Below are 23053 nucleotides of genomic sequence, written 5' to 3'. Positions count from 1 at the left end.
CAACTGAAAATCTTCCCTATAATTCTACTTACCCATCTCAGAAACAGTTACGAAAGCAGCTTGATTTAGCCTCAAACCTTGTATAATAACCACCACATCATTTATGGAGTGATGCCAATTGTTTTAAGCACACATCCTAATTAAGGAATTGTAATACTTGGGGGGAGTGGAATTAAAGTCTCTATTTCAAAGGGAAACTTCTGCCTTTACTGGCAGACACCTGTCCTTTCAAACCAGGACAGATTTTAGCACCCAGCGTGGGGCAGAGGGCACTGAGTGGAGAGTCCAGACAGGAATAACAGCTCTCTTAAGTGGCAATATGTTGTCTGGTTTAATCTGGTTTGTGTTCCATGTGGCCACAGCCATCTCCCTCCCATTTGCAAGCCCTTTTTTGAATTTGGGCCCCCTCACCAAGGTTGCTGTGGCTATTATCCGATTGGTTTGGTGGATTGATTATGTCAGGAATTCATGGGTTTTTAATTTTTTCTGGGAAGCGGTTGCATGGATCCGGAGCTATCGTACTCTAACTGCGTGTTTCTGGGGCTATTTCAGTAATGGTACTTACAGTGAGATAACGAGTGCAAGGGAAATTTTCTCCCAACCCATCACCCAGTTTTTTGAGGCTACCCCACTGGTTCTCAAGGATTTCAGATCTGCTTTAATTGCTAGTGCTATTATACAATGGCTGGTGTTGCTAATAGGCCTGTTCTACTTAGCATTCAGAAACAAGGAAATATTGGCTTGGATAAAAACCCTAATACCTACCCCAGGAAATAAAGGTGTTGCCTCAGAAGATGACCCTGCCCAAAGGACTAAGGATGTTGCCCCAAAACATGACCCTGCCCCAGGGATTAGGGATGCTGCCCCAGAGCCTAATCCTGCCCCGGGGGCTAGGGATGCTGTCCCAAAGCCCACTGCAGAAATAAACCACCCAGAGTGGGTGGGGGCTCTAGTGAAGGATATAGATAAGGTGTTAAAGGAGCAAATCCAAATGTTAAGGAGCACAGCCAAATGTTGAAAAAGCACTTTTCTCCAGCTGGTGAGAAACCCTCCCCCTGCCCTAAAGAGGGAGAGTCAGATGGTGCTGCAGTGGAACCCGTAGATGTTGTATCTGTCCAGGTTCCAGCTGGATCACAGGAGCAGCCACAGCCAGCAGCAGTTGCTCCTGTGGAAACTAGGAAATCTAAGATTAAAACGAGGCACTTAGATAATGGGGATCAGCAAGGAGGGTCCTCACAACCAGCAAGGGAGCCAGAGGTTGAGATTGTCACCGAGTCCCTCTCATACGATAGTCTCTGTAACCTGCGTAAAGACATTGCTCGGCGGGGCCGTGAGCCTTTTACAACTTGGTTACTCCGGGTCTGGGACCTTACGGGAACAGGTGTTCAACTGGATGGAAATGAGGCCAGGAATTTGGGATCCTTGGCCCAGGATTCAGGTGTGGACCAGATATTCGTAAGGGAGCAAGGCCTCCTTTCCCTCTGGGACCGGCTTTTAATGAGTGTGAGAGAGAAGTTTGTCCACAGAGAGAGAATGCAGGAGCACCACCGTAGGATGCGCTGGAAGACCCTTGGGAAGGGATCCAGCAGCTTAGAGAGACAGCAGTATTAGAAGTACTCTTTGGGAGGGATGGACAGCATGACAATGACCCTGACAAGGTCAAGTGCACAGGGCAGATGTTGTGGAATTTGGCAACCCTGGGGCCAAACCTTCATTGCAATGATTAATGCTGATAACCACCCAGACACAGTGTGTTCTGTTGCCAAACTCAGCAATTTTGAGAGTATGATGAATGGCCCAACGCAGGCCAATGTCTCTGCCGTGGTCAGGGACCTCCAAGAGGTCCAAGACAGGATGAGAAACACAAAAGAAGAAATAAGGGAGGAGATGAGGGAGGAGGTGAGGAAGATCAGTGTAGCACCAGTATGAGTCATGGGCCCATGGCCCCAAGCTAGAGCTCCATCCCCCAGCTAGGGAGAGAGGGTACACCCCACGAGCTGACCTGTGGTTCTTCCTCCAAGACCATGGGGAAGACATGGGAAAATGGGATGGGAAACCCACTTCTGTCCTGGCAGCACGGGTGCGTCAGCTCAGGGAGGGAAATGCTAACCGAGGGAGCTGCACTAAAATGAAGGTAGCCTCAACCTCCCACAAGCAAGGTGCAGGGTATTACAGCAAGGAGGATGTTCTGTCAGATCCCCTGGAAGGAACCTCCACTATTTATGCCCAGGAAAGAAATAATAACCAGGGCTAGAGGGGCCCTGCCTCTAGCCAGGGAGAGGCATGGGATGACAGGATCTATTGGATAGTGTGGCACATCAAAGCCACAGAAACAAAGTGCTAGTTGATACTGGTTCACAATGCACCCTGATACCATCAGAACATGTGGGGAAGGTACCTGTTTCCATTGTTGGGGTGACGGGGGGATCACAGGAATTCACTTTGCTGGAAGCTGAGATTAGCCTGACAGGGAAGGGGTGGCAGAAACATCCAATTGTAACTGGCCCAGGGGCACCGTGCATTCTAGGCATTGACTTCCTCAGGAACGGCTACTACAAAGACCCAAAGGGGTTCAAGTGGGCTTTTGGAATAGCTGCTGTAGAGACAGAGAGCATTAAGCAGTTGAACACCTTGCCTGGACTGTCAGAAAACCCCTCTGCAGTAGGACTCCTGAAAGTGACAGAGCAACAGGTGCCAATTGCCACCATGACCGTGCACCGCCGGCAGTACCGGACAAATCGAGATGCTGTGATCCCCATCCACAAAATGATCCGTGATCTAGAGAGCCAAGGGGTGGTCAGCAAGAACCACTCACCCTTCAACAGTCCTATCTGGCCTGTGCAGAAATCTGATGGAGAATGGAGACTGACTGTGGACTATCGGGCATTGAATGAAGTGACTCCACCGCTGAGCGCTGCCGTGCCGGACATGCTGGAACTCCAGTACGAGCTGGAGTCCAAGGCAGCAAGGTGGTATGCCACCATTGACATTGCAAATGCATTCTTCTCCATTCCTTTGGCAGCAGAGTGCAGGCCTCAGTTTGCTTTCACCTGGAGGGGTGTGCAGTACACCTGGAACCCACTGCCCCAGGGGTGGAAGCACAGCCCCACCATCTGCCACGGACTGATCCAGGCTGCACTGGAGAGGGGTGAGGCTCCAGAACATTTGCAGTACATCGATGACATCATTGTGTGGGGGAACACAGCAATGGAGGTATTTGAGAAAGGAGAGAAGATCATCCAGATTTTGCTGGGAGCCGGTTTCGCCATTAAAAAGAGCAAAGTCAAAGGACCTGCCCGAGAGATCCAGTTCCTGGGAGTGAAGTGGCAGGATGGACGGCGCCAGATCCCCACTGAGGTCATCAATAAGATCACTGCAATGTCTCCACCAACAAGCAAGAAGGAGACACAAGCTTTCCTAGGTGCCATAGGCTTTTGAAGAATGCACGTCCCTGAGTACAGTCAGATTGTGAGCCCTCTCTACCAGGTCACTCGCAAGAAGAACGATTTCTATTGGGGCCCTGAACAACAGCAAGCTTTTGCCCAGATCAAACAGGAGATCACCCATCCAGTAGCCCTTGGCCCAGTCAGGACAGGACCAGAGGTAAGGAATGTGCTCTACTCTGCAGCTGGGAACCATGGTCTGTCCTGGAGCCTTTGGCAGAAGGTGCCTGGTGAGACCCGAGGCCGACCCCTGGGATTCTGGAGCAGAAGCTACAAAGGATCTGAAGCCAATTACACTCCCACAGAGAAGGAAATCTTGGCTGCCTATGAGGGAGTTCAAGCTGCCTCAGAGGTGATTGGCACAGAAGCACAACTTCTCCTGGCACCCCGACTGCCAGTGCTGGGGTGGATGTTCAAAGGAAAGGTTCCCTCTACTCATCATGCCACCGACGCCACATGGAGCAAGTGGATTGCCCTCATCACGCAGCGTGCCCGTATTGGTAACCCAAATCGCCCTGGGATTTTGGAGATAATTACGAACTGGCCAGAAGGTGAAGATTTTGGTCTCGCTGATGAAGAGGAGCAGAAGCAAGTGACCCGGGCTGAAGAAGCTCCACCGTACAACCAGCTGCCAGCAGATGAAACACGCTACGCCCTTTTCACCGACGGTTCCTGCCGCATTGTGGGGATGAACCGGAAGTGGAAAGCTGCCGTATGGAGCCCCACACGACAGGCTGCACAAGCTACCGAAGGAGAAGGTGGATCGAGTCAACTTGCTGAACTCAAAGCTGTTCAGCTGGCCTTGGACATTGCTGAGAGAGAGAAATGGCCAAAGCTCTACCTTTACACTGATTCGTGGATGGTAGCCAATGCTCTGTGGGGTTGGCTGGAAAGGTGGAAAAAGGCTGACTGGCAACGGAGAGGAAAACCAATCTGGGCTGCTGATGAGTGGAAAGACATTTCCACTCAGGTAGAGAAGCTCCCCGTGAAAGTCCATCATGTGGATGCCCATGTTCCCAAGAGTCTGGCTAATGAAGAACACAGGCACAACAAGCAGGTAGATCAGGCTGCACAGATAGAGGTCTCAAAGATAGACTTAGATTGGGAACACAAGGGGGAACTGTTCCTGGCTCGATGGGCCCACGATGCCTCAGGCCATCAGGGCAGAGACACCACCTATAAGTGGACACGAGACCGAGGGGTGGATCTAACCATGGACAGCATCTCTCAGGTTATTCATGACTGTGACACGTGCGCTGCCATCAAACAGGCCAAGCGGGTGAAGCCCCTCTGGTATGGGGGGCGATGGTCCAAATGTAAGTATGGAGAGGCCTGGCAGATTGACTATATCACACTGCCTCAGACCCGCCAGGGCAAGCGCTATGTGCTGACCATGGTAGAAGCCACCACCGGATGGTTGGAGACCTACGCTGTGCCCCACACCACTGCTCGGAGCACCATCCTGGGCCTGGAAAAACAAGTCCTCTGGAGGCATGGTACCCCTGAAAGAATTGAGTCAGACAATGGGACTAATTTCAAAAATAGCCTTATAAACCCCTGGGCTAAAGAACATGGCATCGAGTGGGTGTACCATATTCCCTACCATGCACCAGCGGCTGGGAAAGTCGAACAGTGCAATGGTCTGCTTAAAACCATCTTAAAGGCACTGGGTGGGGGGACTTTCAAGAACTGGGAGATCAATCTACCAAAGGCCACATGGTTAGTGAATACCCGAGGTTCCACTAACCGAGCAGGCCCTGCCCAATCAGAGCCCTTAAAAACACCAAATAAAAATAAGGTCCCAGTGGTACACCTGAGAGGCATGATAAAAGAAACTGCTTAAAAAAAACTGCCTCCAGCAAAAACAATCCCGTTCATGGGGTGGTTTTCGCTCAAAGACCAGGTTGCACGTGGTGGGTAATGCAAAAAAATAAAAAAAAACCAAACAAAAACCCATTGCATACCCCAAGAAGACCTTGTTCTAGGGTGAACTATCTATAATACTGTGACTGTAACTGCATATATGTATATAATTTCAAAGTTTTAATTTGCTGTAGCATGTTGGCATAGAAAAAATTCAGAGTGAATATGTTAGGAGTTGAGTGTTTTTTCTATTATTGTATCATTTTAAAAGTTTTTTTCCCAGTATCATGCCAAAGGAGCTGACTGAGTTACACCCAGAACCTTTAATGACTCTAAACAAAAAAAGTAAGAGCAGCTTCCAAAAAGGCCTCTTGTGCTTCCATAAAGGACTCCAGCAAGCTTGAAGGATCCCCAGTCTCCAGCCCCACACGGTGGGACACAGGAGAGGCAGACCCTCTGTTATTCCTACCCCCTTATCTCTGCCTCAGAGTCCTTGATTCAAACAATTATAATACTTGGGGAGAGTGGAATTAAAGTCTCTATTTCAAAGAAAAACTTCTGCCTTTACTGGCAGACACCTGTCCTTCAAACCAAGACAGACAACTTGAAACTTTCCACTCTAAGAAGATAAGGGAGATGAAAAATTTACAGCTCAGAATAGAACATTATTGATGAGCTCTTGGAGACAAGATTTTAGAGGTATCAGACTGTGAGAGGCATAAAAAACTATTTCTACAGTCAATTTGGCTTATCCCATAACAATTTTATGAAGAATGACACTGAGCCACTTACTACTGAAAACAGCTATTAAAATAGTAAAGAATTGTGGGACAGCACTTCCATGTTGCTTTAAAGAGTAGGCTTCTCCCAGGCTCAGTCTCTGCCTGGAAAAGCTTGCAGTCTTTCCATTGTTTGTAGCTGAAACAGAACACCAGTTTCAGGTGAAGCCTGCAGGAACTCCCTGTGCCCTTCCCTGCAGCAAACAGACCGTGTGTTCTGGGCTGCCTCAGCAAAGTCACTGTGCTCCTGCTGCACAAAGCCACCACTGCTGCAGAGCTGTGCCCACTGCTGGGCTCCCCTCTGAAGGCTCCTGGACCAGCCCCAGTGATCATTAAAGGGCTCAAAGCACCTGATGTGAGGAGAGACAGAGCTGAGATCATGCAGGAAAGAGGGCTCAGCAGAGGCCAATCTCCCTGTGAGTATAAACACTGCAGGCAGAACAGGGAGGAGGGTACAGAAGATGCATCCAGACTCAGTGAATTGACAAGAGGCAGTTATGTACAAGCTGAACTACAGCAAATCCCACTTACACATAGCAGTGATGTTTCTCACTACCAGGAGGCTCAAACAATGAAACTGACTGTCCAGAAAGGCTGTGGAGTCTCAATACTTGCAGAGAGTCAAAACCCAACTGTACATGACCAACTTGATGCAGTTAACCCTACTCTGAAGAAGTGCATATGGACAAGAACATGAGCAGATCATCTCCAGAGACTCCTTCTAACCTCAGCAATCCTGAAATTCCTTTCCATATTTTGGTATCACTAATACCTTGCATACACCAAAACTTCCCTCTGCAAAAGGAATTGATGTTGCTGGTGCACTAAGGATTAGCTTCCCAATTCAAAACAGCACTATTTTTTCAGCTAAATGCTGAACTACAGAATGCTACAAAGTGCAACAACAATTTTTTTACCCTGAATTTTGCAGCCTAATGTATTATTCAGCCAACTTTGATCAAGTGGGAAGATTATGTAATGTCCTATATAAGAGGAAGCCAGATGCCTTGCAAACCTATTTTTTTTTTTGCAATTGCCTTGAAGAAGCATATTGCTTGCAAATAAGAGCAAAAGGGGAAATACTTTCTCATAGGATGCCGCTGCAAATGCAGTAATTTCAGAATTAAGAGCAGGAAGTCTAGTTCACAGCAGTAATACAGAAAAACCACACTGATAAAACAAGCAGAGTATTTTCTAGTTGAACCAAATGAAAAGCATTTGCACATTTTAGTCACAGTAAGTTTTCAGTCCAGGATGCTACTCCTGCTTGGAAAATTCCTGTGCAACTTCCTGAAGGACACTAAAACCAACAAGAGACAATTTAGAGGTTTTCAGCAACATGATTAACAATGTACAACAAAGGAAAAATTAATCTTTTGAGGCTACCTGCCAGCAGGACAGAGCCATAAGCAGAGCACAAACTCAACTACAGACATCCCAGACTGCTTCACAAATTAAGTATGCAACAAATACATCAAAAAACATTTACCTGTGTTGTTTGGAGCAGCTGATGCATAAGAGAACAGAAACAAACGTTTAAGCAGCTTAGGAGTCTGGCTATGATGAACTATACCACTGACGATCTAAAAAAGGACCAAAAATTAACACCCAAACACACCAAGAATGTCAGTGTAATAAAAGGTCTTTTTTAAATAAAACAAAACTGATGGGTTCTATCCCCAACAGCTGAAACCTGACTTTTAGGAAGGCTTCTCTGTGGTCTGCAAGATGCTGTACATACTTTGCCTAAGTAGTATTATGTATGTTCAACCTCCAGGATTACCCTTATTTAAATAAAGTTAATTGACTCTTAGTTTGGAGTTCAGACTAACTTGTCAAAAAAAGCTTAAGTTATCAGGAAAGTAACACTATATTGAGTCTAAAATGTAATGAAATTACATGTCACAAATAGAAAGAACAGCTTTACAGCTTGCCTGAGCTGGAGCTAATTTCCTGTAGCACTCCCAAGTTCCAGTTTTCTTTAAAGAGCTACTGCACCTATCTTTTAACTGCTATGCATAATGAAATCTCCAGTGAAATAAATGTTTTAATTTGTCTTAGCTGAGAATGATCAGTAAACATTTCCAAATTTCAGGGATCTCTCAGAGTGAATTTCATCCTTCCCTCATCTTTACAATACCCAACACCAAATTAAAAATAGAAAATCAAATTAAGTTACTATACATACTCTTTTCACTTCCTCTTCTTTTGTGTATCTCAGGCAGAAGTTAAATACTCTAAGGTCTTTACAGTAGATAATTAACTTCTCTGGGTATTTTCTCAGCTGTCCTGTTAGAAGTTTCTTTTTCTCATCATAAACTGAAAAAAATTAAAACATGAAGTAAATATCAAAAAAGTACTTGCAAGTTGTCCCTGACTGACTTTCCACAATTCTCAATAAACTAATTCAAGCCCAAGTTTTCTCAAAACAAAACAAGCATCCTACAACACAGGCTGGCAAGCTCTTTTGCTAATACACTTAACTTTTTCTTTTAAAACCCATCAAATTACTTCATACAAGGTAAAGGCAAATTTGCAGGAAACTAGCTGCTCAGTGGTTATATCTGTTCACATTTTGACTGCACACTAAGTTTAAAGTTTGAAGATACATAAAGAACAATTTAGTAGTTTTACCCAAGGGGAAGTCCCCAGACATCTGAGATCATTCTAAGTTCCTTAAAAATATTTTTTTAACCACCATGAAGTCCCCAAGGCAAACCTTTGTTCATTTCTCTTTGAGGATGCACCATTTCACAACTTCAAGTGCTGCCAGCTGGGCCAGTGTACATAAAACTGAAGTGTCTTGTAACCATCTTCACTGCTCTGCCCCAGTTCACCCCTCCACAAATCCACACCACCATTTATGAACACTCTGAATACTCATAATTAGTCCAGGAACAGGATTCTCAATAAAGCCTTCCCCTACTTAAACTATCAGCTCTGTTCTCATTTACCTTTCTTAGCAATACTGACACATCTCTAAGCCCTGATGCAAAGCACTCAATTCAGCTGGGAATTAAAATCTCCTTTTCTATTTCCTTTAATATGCTGAAGACACCATGAATCTCACAAAACAAAGTTCCCTTAGACAAACAAAAAGAATTGTTTGAGAATTTGGTACCTGTACTGCCATTGCTCAAATACACCCCTAAAGTGAATACACCCATATTTATAGAAATAGTTGATACACAGAAAGATCCTTGTTTAGCAAATTTACAGACTTTTTTACAGTATACTCTCTGCTTTAAACCACTATATTTTGAAGGAATTTTGTCAGCAGACAATCAAATTAATTTAATCAAATAAATAAAAATTAATTTGACAAGTTTAAGGGATAAGACTGGGTTCTGGTAAATTTATGTGTCATTTCATCATTAAATGTAACTGCAGCTGCTTTTGTAAAATCTCCTGGTTTTCTAAAAGGGATGAACTTGTAGAAGGAGCACCAACACTCTAAGACCCCAAGGGTAGAAAGCTGACTTACCTCCATATATTTGATCTACACATTGCAGAGTTATGTCATTTTCTCCTACAATCTTATTTTTAAATTGTGGCTCCTAGAAACATGAAAAAAAAAATCTTAGAAATGTCACACTACAGTACTACCTTCTGCCAAGTAAAGGCTTTTCATACATTGTTTTAATATCAGCATTACTTCTTATTCCTATAAGCTGAAGAACACTTATTAAAACAGACAGATTAAATTTACACACAAAATATAGTTTAAAATCTCAGCCATGCTTGAAATATAGATAAGTTTTTACTTTTCAAATAGCTTCAAAGCATTCATTTCTATTGAGAGTCACTTTTCAATCTAGAATCACTACAGTAAACAGGAAATACAGTAACTTCATTTAATCCAAGCCCTTTTATGACAAGTTTCCTTGCTATGGGAACCTGGCAGGAAATACAAAGTCTCTTAAAAGAACAAGTATCCCAAGAACATTCCAACGTTAAAGTCAGATTTATCACCGGGTAAAGTGAAGACACACACACAGCCCAATTACCTTATCTACTGTGTAACCAAACTTGAAGTGATTTGGACTTCCTTTCACTTCTACCATTTCATGAGTTCAGTTAAAAATGGCATTTTAGTGATGCTACAATTAAATACTATTATTTTTAATATTACCAAACAGCTCATGTATATAATTTACATCAGTAAATTATATTTTATTGTGAACAGAGTTAACCTTATTTGAATTGGTTCCAGATCTGCAGTAGTCTGAGCAGGTAGCTAATACTGTACTTTTGTTAAAAGAAATATAGTTGACTTGGTATGTCATAAACCCAAGGTTCAAAGCTAGCAATGAAACAGAAATTATCATGGACATTACCAACTTTCCACAGATCACTTGAGATTTACGTCAAAAGACTCTGCAGCTTTGTCTTAATTAATTCCAGAAGGTCCAATAATCTGTATTTGGCTGCAGAAGCCTTAGTTTAATGTTTAAACTTTGTGAAATTTTACCCCAAGAAACTTCTGACTACAATCAACGTGTGTCAAATCATATTATTCTCATTGTCCTTAACTGGAAAGATCACCCTGAACTTGGGAGTCACTAGACTCTTTTCACTTCTAACATCTAAATGCACTGAACTATTTCAATGCTTAAGCTTATCAAAAGCACTGTGGCATTACCATTCTCCCCTGACAGCTCATCTAAGCCAAAACAAAAAAATAATTGAAATAATTTTAAGATTTGCAGAGTTTTTAGCTTTTTTAGTGTTTGCAAGCTCAACAGCACTAGGTTTTAAAATCTTTTCAGTGAACACCTTTGAATGAAATAATTCAGAGCGTTATCGAGTCACGTAATTTTTCAGAGCATTTCTGCTGAGTATTAGCTTACTCAGTCTTGTACAGCCTGAAATGATTCTGCAGATGTAGCCCAAAGTCAAATCAAGCAGATGTTACCCATCATCAGAGACAGTCACACTTTCACAAACACTACCAAGACAAAAAGTCAGAAATTAGCTTCAGACAAATTGTTGATTAGTTTTCAAAACAACGGGTTCTTTTAACTTAAGCTTCACCAACTCACAAAATATAAAAAGTTATAAACTATGTCTATTCTAAGTGTCCACATAAATGCTTGCATTGCCTTTGCTTAAAATAATCATTAGAGCTGCAGAAGGATCAAACAGATGCAGACTGATTCAAGTTGTTCTGCATCCATTAGGAAATTTTATACATTTATATTCATTCTGCATCTTTATATAAGGGAAAGACATGATTATTTATGCAGAGCCTCTTTAGTCATAATTAGAAGACTTGTTTTCTTACATTATCATCTGAAGCAGAATCATCATCAAGGAAAGAAATCTTAAAGTTGGTGCACACAAGTTTCCCATAAGTGCCACGATTTGACCCATCTTCTTGCATATACTTGTACACTGTGCTGGCCTCACAAAGCAGCAGTTCACCTGCAGAGAAAAAACACTGGCCTTCAACACTGGAATGGAAACATTGCACATTTCAACTGTTATCTCAAATGCAGCAAGAGCAGTTGATATAGTCAATAAACAAGTCGAAAATTGTTCCAATCTTCCATAATGTTAAACTTTAAGAATGCTGAAACATTTGCATTATTTCAGGTTCATCATAGTTATTTTTGCATAGCTTTGTTTATTTTACAGGTTCCAATGCTATTTTGGAAGTCTCAAACACAAGTTTGCATAAGTAACAGTGAGTTAAGTTTTCATGTTAGAATTCACAGGAACTGAACTTAAAATTTAAGAAAATAAAGTTTTAATGGATGTGATCAGACAGACTCTTGGTGCTTCATAAAAAGTGTAGGAAACCCCACAGAAAAATACTAACTTATTGTAAACTTTTACATGTATTTTGTCTTTCCTTATCTCAGAAAATATTTTTTAAAAATAAATAATTGCAAATTACAAAAGAAAATCTTAATAGTAAATGCAGCATTGCAAGGCCCAAGTAACTCATACTGGAGGCAAAATCACTACAAGGTAAATTTCCTCTAGTTCCTGTCTTCAGTTCCAAACAAACAAAACTTACCCAACTTTAACTTCTAAGAAACAAGGCAAACTCAAGTATTGACAGTTCTCCACATGCAGCTTACCTGAGGACACTGTACTCTGTAAAAACTTTGTTTATACAGAGTTTTCAACATCCCATGCAGGTAGAGATGTTAAAAACATTTCAACCTGCATGGGTTATTAAACCAAACCCTGTATTTTACTACTTGTGACATTGATGTTACATGAATGTTTGATGCAGACATGGAAATATTTAAATCTTGTTCACTAATCATTCATTAATCACTAATTTTTATTATTTAAGTCCAGTAATATACAACAATTACCTGGTAGTAAGTGAGGATTTACTTCCTTTTCTATGGGTTCCTTTATGTGTATTTCCTAAAGAGAGAAAGATTAATTATTACTTTGCAAAGAGTAAACCTTCAACACATGCTGTAAAGAACTACACCCTCCACTTCAATTCCTTACATTCTGGCAAATTAAAATTACGGAAAAAAGCCTCCTGAACAAAAGGAGTATACATCTGCAATTTGATCTTTCCACTTAATGTCAGAAATCTACTTGCTAATTAATTAAGTGTTTTGACATCCACAGTGTCAGTTACATGCATTTGTAAACACACAAAAAAATGCACTCTTTTGTATAACAGACAGAAATAAAACATTACCAGTATTTTTAAAGTTCTCTTAGCACACCTAAATGGATGTTCATAAACTTAGTGTTACAGCACCATCTCATGTGACATGCTATTGTCTCTAATGTACCCTCCAGCCTTTCATCCATGACTCTGTTTCTGATTTTTTATACACATTATTTCAAAAGTACAAAAGTTACTTACATGGCACTAACATGACTATATGGAAAGGTATTTCAGGACCTTGGAGCTAAGAGGTAAAACCTGGTGACAGGATATCCTTCTGTTTGGACCCAAATATTAAATTCTCTGTGTCACTTATTCTAGCCTTCAGGCACTGACAGCTGGGCTAAAATCTCCAGCCAAAAGACTATTAAACTAGAGGACATGCTACACCCTTCCTGCTCAGCCTGTTCAGAACTTCCTCCTCCATGCCCAAATCACTTTGCATGCTTCAGAGTCTTTCTGGAAAACCATTAGTTAACAGAAAACGGCCCCCCCGGGGGCACAGCAGTAAGCAAGCTAATTTTAGTTTGTCACCAGCAGCCAGAGTCAGCTACTGCAATTCAAGGCAAGCAATCAAAAGAAGACACAAGCAACAATAATTTTGCTGGATTAAATACAGAGAAACAAAAGCTCCCCAGAGTACAAAATAAACAACCTCTGCCACTCAAATAAACATTTCTCCACACTCAGAAGACCTAGAACTAAATTTGAAGGCTGCACAGCAAAGCTAAAACCACCAGGAAACCACGTCATGAGAACAGAGATGTTCAAGATAGGCCAAAAAGAGAAAAAGGTTATAAAATGAAAGTGGTAGCAGTGTGAAGAAAGAATTCCATAACTACAACTGACTGTTAAGAGATAAAACAAATCCCAGTCTGCTGAGTGTGAATGATTTAGACGTAATATTTAATCAAAGTTCAGGTTTGTCAGCTGAAAAACTTAGGTAAAATGTTACTATGACTTAAGCTGAATATTTCTGCATTCCTAGGAGAAATATATACACCCTTCCTTCCCCCAGTGTTGTCTCCTCACCACTGGTAGCTTTCAACTAAACTTTGGGTTTACAAGTGCCTTTAACAGCTCTGCCTTATACAATCACTCTTTGTGACCAACTACATGCAACACTGCTCAGAAAACTGCATGCCAACAATCACTTCCATGGAACAGTAACACAGTTATACCAGCCAGGTGCTTTTCCAGCACCTCTGACTCTGGAGATGCCTTAAAGAATGCAATAATAACCACCATTCCTGCACACACGTTAGTACTTATTGCCATGAGTACCCGTTTATGCTAGCACTGGCAGAACAGAACTGAGGGAAAAAAAACATTGGACCCCAAAGAAGTTCTTTGACCTTGCACCCATTTGTTAAAAGTGCAATGAAGCTTTTATAATGGGTTTCAACAGCAAATAATCTTGAACAAATTGTTTGGGTTTTGGTTCACAATTTAAAATTGGTTATCTTTTAAATGGAGTTAGAAGTTTAATTAAATTGCATCACAGCAGATTAGAGACCACAAACACTGAGATCACCTTGTAAAATCCAGTTTCATTTTGATGAAAAAAGCTTACAGACACTGAAGTGCTTATGACAGTCAGAATTCCTATATATTCAAGAGATTCCAAGAGCTAAGTCCCCAGAAGACTTCTATTTGAAATTCAACATTTACATTCCTACAATAAATTCATAAACATATTCAAGGTGGATTTGGTACATGTAGCTAGAGATAGCAAAACCTCAAGTCATGAGTTCTGTTGAAGAATCCATGCTGCTGCACTCATTTTCCTCGGTAGGGTATTAAAAAACATTATATTTTACTACTGTCACATTCTGTATTTGCTCTTTTCAGTGAGAAGGTAAAGCACTGCAAGAAAAACTAACTCAGCATGAGTCAGTTCAAGTTGTGTACGAACACATACGTAAATTCAGCTGCCATCTCCACTCAGTTTCAACTCTATTTTTATACTGAATCTAACTTTTGGGGCAACACAGATCTTACCATTAACTGAAGAGGCTGCTGACACTTCAATTCACACTGCTCAACGCTCCTTTAATCTGTCACACGTTCAGTCACCCACTCACTCCTTTATCCCTGGGCTTGTCTGACAACAGGGTGAGGTAATTTGGTTTGTAAAATCAGCTGGGAAGTACGTACTTGTCCTACATTTGGTTTTATTGTTAATGTCTATTGTTAGCAGAACTGGCTCATCAACAGGTCAGATGAGCACACAAACAAAAGAAAGGGAAGCAGCAAAAGTAAGTCTGTCCCTTTTTGCAAGCTACTGAACACATCTGGACCTCAGAAATCTCAACCCTCTGACCATTCGTTGAAGCTAAGCAGGAAAGTACTTTCCATATGTGACCACTGAAAGCCATGCAAACCTCTAGATACACACCTGTAGCTCCCCTGTTCTGAATACCCCAATCAGCATTTAGTCACTTCTTACTTAAGGTACAACTCGGGAAGCCCTCCTACCAGCCACAGCTAAAAGCAGTCACACACATGCAAATGAGGAAAATTAACTTGTTTCTGTAATTTCTGAGGCAAAGACTTTCTTTCTAAGAGATGCTTCTCACCTGTGCACTTGCCTTGTGCTATATTTCTTCTTCCAGGCTCTCAAACCATGGTAGGAAATACGGCAATGCCTTTTAATTATCAATTTTAACAGCAGAGAGTACAAAATCCTGACAAAACTTCAAGCTGACGTGTGACACCAAATTAATTAATAATACATCCTCCTTCTTGCTAACAAAAAACCATAAACTGTTTTTCTTAAGGCAAGTTCTCTTCTTGATTTTTACCCAAATATAAAGAACAACTGCACAGTTTGCAACATCTGGGACTACAGTCAGCTGTCCTCCAAAAAATGTATTTAAATGGGTCAAAATATTTCCCTCAAGCCTGTCTGGGAAGACAAGTCTTCTCCAAGTGCTGAAGGCAAGAGTGAGGCAACAAAGTTTAGGGCAACAAGGTCAAGTAGGACCTATGTTACATTAACAGGGTCCTAAAGGCTGGAGCAGGAAAGGAATCCCAAATGACTCCTGCTTTTTCTCCTACAGTGTCACCACAATTGAAAGCAATTCTTCTCACTCCACAGGGAGATAAACAACTGTGTACTGGAAATATGTAGAGAGAGGAAAATACTCCCTGCATGCCAGAATCCAGACCTTGACAGAGAATCTGTCTGGGGTTTTTTTCATCATTATTGACATAGGATATGTGTATGTGTGAGTGAGAAACTGATACTGGATGTTGCTCAACACCCCCAGCAGAGGCACCATGCATAGTCTGCTGCTGCAAACTGCAAACTCTGAACCTACCTTACCCCACAGTAATGCTTCCACTGATCCATAGCTGCACATTTGTGCTACAGCTGATTCTGACAATGAAAAACAAGACTTTTACTAAACATGCTGAGAAAACATGTTTGAAAGATTCAAATAATGAACAAGTTATCACTTGCAGGGTATCAAGGGTTATGGTCTGAAACAGTTGACAGCTTTCAAAGCTGAAAGCAAACAGTGCTGCAAGAATACTGAATACTTTGATGTTTTTATATAGTTTTCCACAACTAAGTTCTCCACAGGGAAGCTCTACATCCTGGTGAGGTTTCCTATCAGCATCTGTTTTTTTCATATTTTATTCACTAAAGGAGGGTTGAGATAAACATAAATGTATACTTAAGACAGTTTTCAGCTGTGGAAGTCAAACTTTCAATACCTGAAGTCAATACTAGAAAATTAGGTGTGGTATTCCAACAAATGAACACAATGGGTAAAATAAACTTTTGAGGAACAGTTCCACAGGAATTCCATGCAAAAGATGAAACAGCTGTGCAAATGCTGGGTATCTACTTTGCATCCAGAAACAAACCACATTACATATCTGGTGCTTTCTGAAGGACTCCTTGTTGGTCAAACAAGCCTAATCCCACACTGTACACCATACAACAACCCAGACCGTATGCTTATTACAGTTTAATAACATTGCTGAGAATAATCTCTAACCGCTTGTTTTCCTTCCTTTCACAGCTCCATTATCTAGAAGGCTGTTAGATCATAGCACGTGTTTTCCCCGTCCGTTTCATCTCTTATCCTTTCCTCTTTCCTTACATTGTCCTGTCCATCCCCTCTGACATCAACGCCTGGCTTCCCCCACGTCCAGCCCAGCTGTCCACTTCACCAACTCCTACACCTTATTCCACCCTTCAATTCCACCACTCCAGTTTTGAAGGAGGGATGTACCTTTTTAAGACTGAACACTACAGAACACACAGTATTGTACGAAAATTTACAAGCAAGTATTCACAGTGGTTATGAGCTAACAACAGAGCAGGATCTGAGAGATGAAGCACACAAGGTATGAAAGTTACCCTCAGCAACCTGTGGCATATACCAGATTTGAGACATGCAACATGAAGCAGAACAGCCTCTTTCATAGTTCAAAGGCTAACACAGGAAAAAATATCCCATAAGAACAAATATGAAGAATTTAGCTTCAAAGAATGCATGCAAAAGCACCAACTTGAAGTTTTAAATCAAATTTGAAATCTAATTTTTTAATGCAAATTAAGATTTTTAGGAAAATACAATCTAGCTTGTTTGACCTGTAAATAACTTCATTTTTCAAAGTCTGAGTTAGAAGTCATTAAGCAATTCACTTTCTTGTTCTGCTGTCTCCACAGACACATATTCTAAAGTCTGTGATCTGAAATGTCAAAACATTGACTTTATACCCTAGTATTCACCCCACTTCCTGCAGGGTAGCCAAGTCTGTCCTGAGGGGAAGTATGTCATTAGTATCAACATCCTACAGTCTCACTCTCAACAGACCACTGATTGATTTGCAGTTCCATACAGCAGAGCCTAACTAGGTTATATTTAGTCAGATGTTAAAAACACTGCTTTTCCAGACATTCTGGGGTTTCACAGCAAAAATTACTTCTGTTCCTTTAATAAACAGCATTTTCTTTTCAGTCATTGCTTCCATCTGGTCATATACTGACACAAATAGAGCTTCTGTTTCTTTTCTTATTCAAATTAGTTCACGCAGCAGCTTAAAGCTGACTTCATCTTATTTTTCAGAATATTGCCTATTGCGTCCCTAAGGTATCAGAAGGTGGACTGAACAAGGTGGGGCTAACCCAAAACTCAGCTCTGCCTGTTAATTTCCCTATTGCAGGGCTCCCCTAAGGTGGAAGCAGCAGTGTAAGTCCTTAAAACAGCTTCCCAAGCAAAGCAGGACAAGACCACAGAAGCTGGAGGCTGCAAGCAAAGGAGGGCTACAACTAACACTGCTCTATTGCTCTGTTCTGCATAGTGGTTGATTGGAAATCTTGCCTCAGGCTGGAAAGAGATTCAAGGCAAGGCTCTGCAAACTCATGGAGAAGCCCACCTTTGAGTCCAGTCCTACACATTGAAATCTCAAGTCCCTGAACTGCTGTTTCCCACCTTCTGACACAACCTGCTGGAGGAAGCACCACACCTGTTGCCAGAACCTCTTCCCCGAGCACCTGGGAGTTAAAATGCCTTGATGAGAGCTCTCAGTTGACTAAACTATGTTCCACATACCAGGAATTAGAATTTCCACTGTTTTATCAGTCTAGTTCCTTTTAAAACTCAACTACATAACAGTTAACTTGTACAGGAAACCTGCGTTCAGGAAGTTGTTTTTCTGGGTGCACGCAGCTCTGTGAGAGATGCTCACTTCTGCTTACTTCAGGATATTTAATCAACTTGCTTTTTTCTAGACACCAAAATAGCCTCAAAGGTTTCATCATGTATCTAAAATTTTATTTTTCATCCTCATAAAATCCTCAACTTCCTGTGTAACCATTAAAGCAGTCAGCAGCAGAGTCAAACTTGCTGTACTTGCTAATCACATCAGACCTCAGTGTCTCTGAAGGTGCAAAAGGGACACCTTGTATGGTAGAATCTGCAACATGAAGGTCCTGTTGCATGAAGTTCTTAGATTAAACTGAAATATGGAGAGGCATAAAAGCAGCAAGAACATGTAGAGTTAATAACTGCAATGTCTACTGAATCAGGATATTTCATAAAGAGCCTCATCTTCCAGTGTCAAATACCATTGTTACTCTTCCTGCAGCCATCAGGATCATATTTGAAGCATTACATCACTGCACTTAAAATCAAATTAGAGGACTCTTTATTATTTGGTATCTTGCTGCACTATGTATATTATTTAACTGTGCTCTTTTCAACCAGCCATTTTTTTCTAGCAAGCTTTAGCCATACAGCACACTCTTTTAAATGCTGAAATGTCTTCAACAAGTGAAGTTGTTTCTTTCACAAAATCCAGTTCCTTGTGTATTTGTACAAGGTACTTTCCAAAGGTGAAAAAGTGACCTCAGACAGGGACATATTTGCTGACTCCAGAAATATTTGTACCTATCATTTACATCTGTTTTCACTTGGAAATACAAAAAGAGATAAAACTTTTAAAGTAAACTGATGAAACTACAAGCCACCAGGACTGAAAAACATATAAAACTGGATTTGCTATCACCAACTAGGGACCTAAGTTTTAAATACCACAGCTGATTTTGGCCATAACAACTCTGATTGTTCTTTCACACCTAGTGTAAAATAAAAACAGCAGATTCACCAAGGTCCCATCAGTGACAGACTCAGCACTAACTAACAAGATTGATAAAAATCTCTTCCTTAGAAAGCTCTCAAGAGAATTAACGATTAAGAAGAATCAATTTGACACAGATTACAAAGAGCAGGGAGGGAAAAACCCCCAATATTTATGGCCCATATTCATCAAATGTTTTTTTCTAGAAAACAGCTGTTTATCAGGAATAAGAATGATGGAATACAGAGTAACAATACTGACCTAATCCCATGTGCTAATAAAATGATCTCAGTAAACTGAGCCTAAGGTCACTTTGATCAAACCGTCAGCATAAGTTCCCGCAAATAAATGAAAGGACAACAGGCAGAACAATACCAAAGATACACACAGAAATACACACTCTGCCAATAACTCAACATCGAGCCGTTAAGGAAGGATATCCAGGGCTCTCCAGCTGCGGAACTGATAGCAAGGAGCTCACCGAGCAGAAGGCGAAGCGATGCTGCTCGGGGACAATAAGAACAACAGGTTCGCCAAGTCCCCCCTCCCGGCCCGAGCAGCCCGGCAGCCGGCCCGGCGCAGAGCCGGCCCCGCGGCCCCGCGGCCCCGCGGCCCGGCTCTCGGAGCCCTCCTGCCGCCGCTCCCCCCGCAGCCCACCGGCCGCGCTCCCCGCGCCCGAGCCCCGCACCTCCGGGCTGATGTACGACACGAAGGACGGCTTGGCCGCCCTGGCCCCGCCGCCCAACATGGCCCCGGCCCGCGGCGGCGGTTCCCAGCGCTCGTCCCGAGCGGGGAGGCGGCGGAAGGAGCGATCCCGCGGCAGCGCGGCGACGCCGAGCCGCATCACGGAGCCGGCGCCGCCCATGCCCGCCCCCGGCCACAGCCCCGGCCCGGCCGCGGCCCCGCGCGGCGCCGGCCATTTCTGCAGCGCCGCCTCCCGCCCCGCGCCCTCAGAGCACGGCCCGCGCTCCCGGGAATGCCCGTGTGTGCCGGGAGTGCCCGTGTGTGCCCGGGAATGTCCGTGTGTGCCCGGGAATGTCCGTGTGTGCCGGGAATGCCCCTGTGTGCCCTGCACGGCCCTGCCCTCAGCCTGCGGGCGCGGCTGGAGCCACAGGGATCCCCCAGCGCTTTTGTAGCTTCGGGGTAACCGTGCACCTTTGTGCAGGGAGCTCCCGCTCCTGCCCTGTTCCGTGATCCAGCCGTCATTTCCATGGAATCATAAAGTGTCAGCGTGGTTTGGGCTGTAGAGGACCTTAAATCTCATCTGGTTCCAGCCCCTGCCCTTGATCCAGTTGCTCCGAGCCCCATCCAGCCTGGCCTCGAGCACCCCCGGGGATGCGGCATCCGCAGCTTCTCTGTGCCGCCGCCTCACCCTCCTCACAGTGAATAATTTCTTCCTAATATTGCATCTCACTTCGTTTAACTCATCTGTTGCACTGTTTCTTCCTCGGCTGCCGAATGCCTGTGTTGCACGTGTGCACAATTAGAGGACAATTCAGCGTTAAGGAAAATCTAAACAAGGCATTGAGATGCACAGTGTTACTTATGGCAGGAGAAGTGCAAGAAAAATAATGACATAAAACGTGCTTTTCACTAAATAATCCTCTAAACCCTATAAAACATGACTGCTGATAGACCCCGAGAAGTCCTCTGCTAATGCCTGTTTAATGTGTTACAGGCACAGCCTCCCTGGAATGTCGTCTTTGGACACTATAATCAGAGCTGTAAATATATACCAGGTTTAACTGGTATGTAGGTTACGTTTAAAAGCCTCATTTTTATATGGATACAGAACAATGCAAATATTGTAAATGGCCTGTGGCAGTGCAGCAAGACTACCCAGCAATTCAAATGGCGAATGGCAACCCAGGAGACAGTTTCTGCACAGGGTAGACTTTATGGAAATGTTTTTACAAAAATAAAACGTGTTTTACGAACTTCAGTAGACCATAGGATGTGAATATCAACAGCTCCTTCAAATATTAGTGATAATCACTTTTCATATAATTGCCCCTCCTTTATGGTATAATACTTCACTTTATTTATCTCACTCCAAACCCAGACCTAGGAAAACTGCAGGAGGAAGGGAAAGGATTACATGAAGTTATATGACAGCATTTATAAAAGTCAAATGGAGTGACTGTTTCAATACAGAAATAAAACAATTTATTTGTTTTCAAAGTCAAGGAATGAGAAGTCTTTTGGATTTAATCACCTTCTCCCTGGAAAAAATCCCAAAACTTCTCTGAGATGAGCTTTCATTAATAGTTTTACTACAAAGGCTATTCTGGTATGGGATCCCACGCTGAAGAGCTCTCATGTTTCACTCCACAGCTGCTTCTACATCATTCCTTACATTGCATCTGGCCTCAGCTGCATAGGTCAAAAGTACATCCCATGGGACTAAACTGGTGCAAATCCAGGGTGAGAGGAAATAGGGGGCACCACCTCTGTGCTCTCTAGTGCATGAAAATACTTAAAGAAAGAGAATAGTGTATCAAAAATCTTCTAAAGCACCTGAATTTAGAGTGGGAATAATGTGAATATCTTAGAATGCCATGAGGTTTACAGGCAAAAAATCAGCAACTCACTGACATGGCATTTTTCAAAGAGGAAGGGATGTTTTGACACCAGGCCAGGGTCTTAACTCTGATGGGAAGTGCAAAAGGAGCCTTAATTCCCACACAGCACATGGGAATTTGTTCTTCATCTTGTCATCAAAAATAAATCTGAATGTAACTGCTATTCTCCATCAGCAAAATGTCCACATGGTGATGAACAGGGAGTGCTTCGTCCTGGGGTTTGCTCTCCAGGGTGCAAAATGCGTGGGACTGAACCCATTGCAGAAGGGTTTGAAGCATTTTAGCTAGAATTTGAGTGCCAAATTTGGATTCCCCCTTCGTCAGTGTGTTCATCTTTTCTAGAATGGAAGAAATAAAGCTATCATAAGCAAGTTAACCTACTTCAGAGAAGAACATTAGCATCTGAAAAGGCCAGCTGCAACCCTGACTGTGCCCAGCAGATTACCAAGCACCAAGGGTTTCCATGTTCTTCCCTTTCCCCAGGAAGAACAATGTATTCTCACTTTCTCTTCTAAAATCTGGAGTGTCTGTGGGGAGTACACACGAAAGTCAGCTGCAGCCCAGCCACCTCATCTGTGTAGATTCCTCCTGCAGATAGTGAAGGGAAATAGGTTCCTTCTGAAGGCAATGGGGGCAGTAAATAAATTCCTTGTTCAGAAGAAACCTCCAAAGTCTGTCCAGTGCTCAGAGCACCTCAGGAAGTTGCTTGGCCAGGCTGAAGTTGGCCTTTCAGAGTGCCCTCCTTCCCCTCCTTGTCCTTACACTCTCTCCATAGACATCTACTGCCTCTCATTTTTATTGCTTTTAATATTTTATTTAATATATTTATTTAAATATTTACATATTCACTTTTTTGTCATTTTAGTTGTGATCCCTCTCTTCAGCATTGTCACTCTCTAGTGTTGCTCCAAATTGGTCCATACCAATGAGGAAATAAGACAGTTCTATGATGTTCAATCATTTGGGATTGCTCTCTTCACTAATAAACACTTCTAAAATGAAATTTCTACAACAAACTGGTCCTGGAATGGAATATTTATAGAATCTGTCCTCTCATGTTTTTTCTAAATGGGAAATATTGTTCCATGCTGCCAATTACTTTCAATACATTAAGAAAAAAGTTAGTTAAAGCATTAAAAA

General features: G+C 42.4%; 1 protein-coding gene across 1 annotated transcript in view; it reads right to left on the bottom strand.

Annotated features, from left to right (window-relative positions):
* The window catches only part of MTMR12 (myotubularin related protein 12), a 38368-nt gene extending 18153 nt beyond the window's left edge, over positions 1 to 20215 (bottom strand). Inside the window, exons 1-6 of the mRNA XM_079329872.1 lie at positions 20020 to 20215; positions 12415 to 12469; positions 11370 to 11509; positions 9570 to 9642; positions 8274 to 8404; positions 7575 to 7668 (exon numbers count right to left, since the gene is read on the bottom strand). Of these exons, the coding sequence (XP_079185998.1) occupies positions 7575 to 7668; positions 8274 to 8404; positions 9570 to 9642; positions 11370 to 11509; positions 12415 to 12469; positions 20020 to 20196 (670 nt within the window). The 5' untranslated portion in view covers positions 20197 to 20215. The remainder of the gene's footprint in view (positions 1 to 7574; positions 7669 to 8273; positions 8405 to 9569; positions 9643 to 11369; positions 11510 to 12414; positions 12470 to 20019) is intronic.
* Positions 20216 to 23053: the final 2838 nt, after the last annotated feature.

Source organism: Erithacus rubecula, assembly GCF_903797595.1.
Source record: "Erithacus rubecula genome assembly, chromosome: Z".
In the NCBI taxonomy this organism is placed as follows: Eukaryota; Metazoa; Chordata; class Aves; order Passeriformes; family Muscicapidae; genus Erithacus; species Erithacus rubecula.
This window is presented reverse-complemented; position numbering and strand designations above follow the sequence as displayed.